Source organism: Heterodontus francisci, chromosome 7, assembly GCF_036365525.1.
Source record: "Heterodontus francisci isolate sHetFra1 chromosome 7, sHetFra1.hap1, whole genome shotgun sequence".
Classification (NCBI taxonomy): Eukaryota; Metazoa; Chordata; class Chondrichthyes; order Heterodontiformes; family Heterodontidae; genus Heterodontus; species Heterodontus francisci.
In genome coordinates, this window is record NC_090377.1 from 43003280 (window position 1) to 43009279 (window position 6000).

The window sequence follows — 6000 nt, forward strand, 5'->3', positions numbered from 1 at the left end:
AGGTTAATTTTGATAAAACAGAGACTGCAGGGGCGAACACCTGAAGAACAATGGGTTTCACCCTCGCAAACTTTTGGGTCGTAAACAAGGAGCCCGTGCTTCTGAAGAACAATGGAAGGCCCAGGTGGCTCTGTGAAACCAGACTTCTGGACTTTGCCTATTGGGAAATGGACAATAAACTATTGACTTTTGAATGCAGATAAATTTAATGGATTTTCTGAAGGCAGACAGGCTTTAAGAAGCAAACCCAGCAGTTCCAACCTCAGAGAAGGCTGTAAGGAAGACGACCAGCAGTGGCAGTCTTGAGGGAGCAGCTGCTCCTAGAAGTCTGACACAGCGCCAGGCTACGAAGACTAAACTGTTTTGAAAGTTGAAGCTCTCAGAGAAGCAAAAGACCAACAGGATTACCAGGAATTTCCTTATTCACAGACATCCTGGTCGAAAGTGCTCAGAGAAGTGAGTAAAGAGGACATTGACTTTTGAAAAGATCTGGGAACCCCAACTCATTACAACTGGGAGGAGTTTGTGATTATTAACCACAATGATTTCACCAAAGAGGACTGTGTAATGTATAAGTGTGGTGTGAGGTTTCCAAGTATTTTAATGAGTAAAGAAAATACATTTTCTTTGTAATTTGGGGTATCAGCTACTTACAAAATACTATTTAGTTAATAGGGATTTGTTTCAGTTTAGCTGTTATGAGACTTGTGAAATCTTTTGTTTTTCTTTAAATTGGTCGAGTTCATATCTTGTATTTTAACATTAATGGTCTCCCTGAGGTCATTACAGCTTGAAAGAAAATGTTGAAAAATTCTATTGGTTACATTCTGATGTTTCTTTTTAAGTTGGCTGCTTTACCTGTTCAGAGTAACGAAATTTTCATTACTGTCAAAGCATTGTTTTAAAAAAAGCATTGTGCACTGCACATTTGGTAAATTTTTGTGGCTTTAGTTTGAGTTTTGATTTGCCTATTATTTATAAATATCTAATGGCAGCGAGATATTTGCCTATTAACAGAAATTTGCCAAGTGTCATGGACAGGAAATGAACATAGATGTCATCAGAGCCTTGATCCAGACACGAGCACAACAGCTGAATGCCAGAAAAGCAAGAGTAATTGCCCTCGATATCCAAGACAATATTCTGTATATGGCACAAAAAGCCCTAGCAAAATTAAGGTCAATGAAGATTAAAGGGAAACTTTTCCAGTGGCTAGTATTATACCAAAGGAAGCAGCTCATGGTTGTTGGAGGCTAGTATAGGCCCAGAACACCACTACAGGGTTCCTCAGCCCAACTATTTCCAAATGCTTCAATAGCCTTCCATTCGTAAGACCAGAATTAGGGTTATTTGATTATAGAGCATTCATTTCATTATTTTACCAATAAGGATGCAACCTATAGCAGGACCTGCCCAATATTTATCCTTGGGTTGTGGCAGGTAACATTCACTTGACACAAGCAGCAGACAAATAACCCTTTCTGCTGAGGAGGTTCAACCATCTTGCCATGTCAGAAGTTAAAAGGTTATTTAAAAGTTGCAACTTTGAAATACATTACACCCACAAACTTTCTCTTTAAAATTTGTCTGACTGAATTCAAATGCAAATAGTCATGGCTGGATTCTTGTAATAACAAGTAAATCAGTGGGGGGCATCTCACAATGAAGTCTGTTGTACAAAGCAAGGTGAGCAAACTTCTGAATCACAATATTTGATGCTGAAAATGTAAATAAAATCTTCTGAAGTAATTTTAACATGTACAACATTCACAAAGTTTCATTGTGAAACAAATTTCTCAATTGTTTTAATAGGGGCAAGAATGACTAATCTTGGCATATTATTAGTCAATATGTATCTTGTCTGATATGCTATTGCACTACATTATCAATTTTAATTAAAAATCCTCTTGATTCCAGTGACCAGCATGAACGCCCTTCAGCAAAACAGCTCCTGCAACATCCATTCATTGTGAAGAAACAAAAACAGCATTCCAGGAAGACAAAATTGTAGCAGAAACAGAATTACAAGCAGCAGGTTTCAAGAACCACCACAATCGTCACAAAAATATGCAACATAACAAGAAAAAGTAATAGAAAATATGTGATTTCATGCAGATCATTTATGTATAATTACATTTACACATTTTAAACTTACAGTATATACTATATGTAAAAATTTATTTTATACATGTTTCAAATGAAGGTTTGCACAAAAACTTGTAACTTTTGAATTATTACATTTCATGTGAATTTTGTTCTAAAATTAATTTTGGAAAATTAGGGAACCATCTTTTTGGCAATGTCATCATTGAAAACACAAGTACTCATGAATATTTAAACAAAAATTTTACCTGATTCCACTCCCAAGTATAATTTACACATGATGCAAGCAATAATGATACGAAAAGACATAAAAAGGTCATGGATTATTTGAAATAGGAAATGGCTGCAACAGCCACTTTTGTGGCAGTCGTCACAGAATGATCACATTGAAATGATATGACTGAGGGGGTGGGGAACAGACAGCCATCGCTTTGTTGAAAGATATAAAATTAGTATTAAGATACAAGTTTACAGAATCCCTTTTCCCAAGGAGGTGAAGGTGAGCAAAGACCATAGTACAAAAGAGGGGAAGTGTTGAATCCTTGCCCAAGTACAGCCAAGCAGGTTCCAGCCACCTTCTGGTGCTTGACCAATTGAGTTAACAGAGTACTAGCAGGCTATTTGGAACCTGCTGATTTTTCTTTCTAACCAAAAGTGCCAAGACCAATTGCAGCAGCATCATCTTGCTGCTATACTCAGATTAATAGATTCAACATACACCTGGTTAACCTGTACAGCTCAATCAGCCTTAAACACTTGAGAAATCAAAAATGGCATCACAACATTCACCTGTGTCAAAGGTCAGTTTTTAAAAAAAAAAATGCTTGCTTTGAGCGAAGTTGTGGAAAATGTATGAAGTTTAAATAGCCATTAATGTGCAGTGTCAGCTGTGGTTCAGTGGTAGAAATCTTGCCCGAGTCAGAAGGTTATGGGTTCAAGTTCCATTCCAGGGACTTGAGCATAAAATCTAAAGGTGACACTTCAGTGCAGTACTGAGAGTGTGCTGCACTTTTGGAGGTGCTGCACTTTTGGAGGTGCCGCTTATTTGAGGCGATGTTACACCGATCTACCCTCTCAGGTGGATGCTAAAGGTTCTATGGCACTCTTTCAAAGAGCAGGGGAGTTCTTCTGGTATCCAAGCCAATATTTAACCCTCAACAAACACTTGACAAAACTGGTCATCACTTTGTTGTTTGTGGCACCTTACTGTGTGAAAATTGCCTGTTATATTTCCCAACAACAGTGTCTACATTTCAAAAAAAACCTCTGGCTGTTAAGCTTTTAGAATTTGGAATAAAAGTTAATGTTTCTTGGAATAACTAGTTAAAATTACACAAGCTTGACATTTTCACGTAGTTTTTCTATTCAGGATAGGTCAGGGTAGTTCTTAAGTAATTATTGGCAGTTATTTAATTTATTTACAATGCCCTGGCTGTGCATTCTAATGGAGAAAACAACACTGAATAACCAAACATTAATTGAATCAGCCCAGCAATTTCTAGTCAAATTTTAACAAAGATTTGACATCCAGAGTCGCAGAGATAAAAACTGTAGGCCTATTCGAGTAGCGGCTAGGATGCACCCATGATTTAACTTACCTGTGTAACTCTTTTTGCATGCCAGTTCTTAAGAATACATTTTGAAGATTCCCATACATCCCCATGCATTTTTGACTCAAAACACTGCAATTAAGAGAATATAAAGATCTCCTTAAAAATGATAAAATGTGTAGGTGAGCTTAACAAATTTAATATTGGCACTGTAGGAGTAAGTTTATGAAGTCTCCCAAACTCATTAAGATATGCTGCAACTTCTTCGGAAATAAAGCTTCCCAGGATGTAATTGGTACACTAGATTTTATGCACTCTTCAAAATATAGTCTCCCTAATCAAACAGCTGGGGAAATAACAAAACAAAAACCATAGATTTCCACAGATAAAGCCTTGGGGGAAAAGGTACAGCTCCACTAAGTTTACTAAAGGTTTACCGCCAGAAAAATCAAAGGCACATAATAAAACCTAATTATCTGGTATAGTGGTAGCATATATTTCACTTAAAGCCAGAATGCCTTTTCTGATTATATTGAAGGATGAATCCAACACACCTCAAGTCACACTATTCATTTTTTTAAATGCACCCAAGGATGATTATAACCATTCACAGTGAAGTTAATACAATGTAGCACAGAGTAAAAAATGCTAACAATTTAAGTATAGATTGCTGACTAGAAACAAGAAAATATGCCCTCAATACCTTGTAGCATTCCTGACAGATGAAGCTGAAAGGTACCTGCAGCTTCTAATCACACCATTTTGCATATTTCAACATTACTATTTAGGAACTCCACCCACCCCACTGTCCCGTAACACTGTGCTTCTCTGATGCTGGCAGTTCAAAGGATGGCCATTAATTTGCTCATGTGCAACTTTGATAAGGGCATGCCAAGGACATTACAGAGCTTTATATTGGAAAAAAAGTTGGCCCATCAAAATGTTAGAAGAATGAAACCAAGGTTTTTGTAATTGTACAAAGACAGTTTGTACAAGTTCAAAATTTACTTTGAATTTTCACAGCGAGCACTCTTTAACTACATATTTAGTAGTTACATTCCACCAGAACTTCTGCATGCTTATATAGCAGCCAATGTAACATTGCAAACTTTGGGTATTGTAAGTTTATTTGCAGATGTGCAAAGTGTGAAGTTAAATAGTGGGTTTACATTATAAACTAAGATTCTGTTGGTAGTATCTTTAGTAAATATGTAATTATCAAGTTGCAAATAAGTGAATGTAATGGATAAGATCAAACTGATGAAAAACCATCTTGTCATTTTTCTGTGCGCCTCCGACTTTTAAAAGAACTTTTTAGAGCATTCCACTCTGGAACTCAGTGGGCACAGATAGTGTGGGGAGCACTGGAGGCACAGGGGAGAGGGTGAAGAGAGTCAGTCATTTACTTACGGCACAGGAGGCCATTCTGTCCATCAAACTTATGCCAGCTCTCCAGAACTTATACAGCCAGTCCCACTCCTTGGCTCAATCCCCATAGCCCTGTAAGTAAATCTCTCAGGAGGCCATCCAACTTCCTTTTGAAGTCATTGATCATCTCCACTTCCACCACCCTTGTCAGCAGTGAGTTCCAGGTCATTACCACCCACTGCGTAAAATAAAAGTGCTTCCTCATATTCCCCCTGCATCTGTTTGCACAAAGCTTTCAATCTGTGTCCCCTAGTCCTAGAGGGGAGGGGGGAGGGAAGAAAGCATGACACACACATCAGGAACAGCCGTTCCCCAACAGAGTCCGGGTTGCCTGGCAGGCTTTCCCCCCTAAAAATTCAATACCTGCCAGAAAACCCCCGAGTCTGTTGGGAAAGGGCTCTTCCCGAGGTCAGCAGCTGTCATCTGTAAAACTTACTTTTTTTTTGGGAAGAACTGATTTTAAAAAGAGCATTCCATTCTCTGCAACTACGAGAGTCAGCAGCTGTCACCTATGAAACTGATGGCACAATAGCTCAAAAGCTGGACTGAAAGGGAAATGTCTCATCTCCAGTCATGGCGAGGATGAGGAACGGCCCCAGGAACAGTTTACACCCACGGGCTGAATGGACTGTATGGCAGGCCGATTCTGGCCCATGGGCCATATGTTGGACAACCCTGGTCTAAAACATGCATCCCAAGAGTCTAAAGGAAGAAAACCTATTCTGTCCCAAACTTGACAAGATTACCTAAATTTTACAGTTAAGCCATCTACGCAGCTATCAAACAGGAAATATTGGGTAGAGTTTTATTTTGACAATGCTCAGAAGTTTTACCCAATTCAAGACTGCCTGGCTTTTCCTCCAATTGGCATGGGCCACTTAGGAAAAGATTAGTCATTAACCAGTTAACTTTAAAGTGT

The 6000-nt window shown here is 38.4% G+C and overlaps 1 protein-coding gene across 4 annotated transcripts in view; it reads left to right on the top strand.

The window, feature by feature from the left end:
- map3k19 (mitogen-activated protein kinase kinase kinase 19) overlaps positions 1-2157 on the top strand; it is a 109898-nt gene extending 107741 nt beyond the window's left edge. For all 4 annotated transcript variants that reach the window (XM_068035069.1, XM_068035071.1, XM_068035072.1 and 1 more), the window contains one exon: positions 1918-2157. In XM_068035069.1, coding sequence (XP_067891170.1) covers positions 1918-2011 — 94 coding nt within the window. In that variant the 3' untranslated portion in view covers positions 2012-2157. The remainder of the gene's footprint in view (positions 1-1917) is intronic.
- Positions 2158-6000: the final 3843 nt, after the last annotated feature.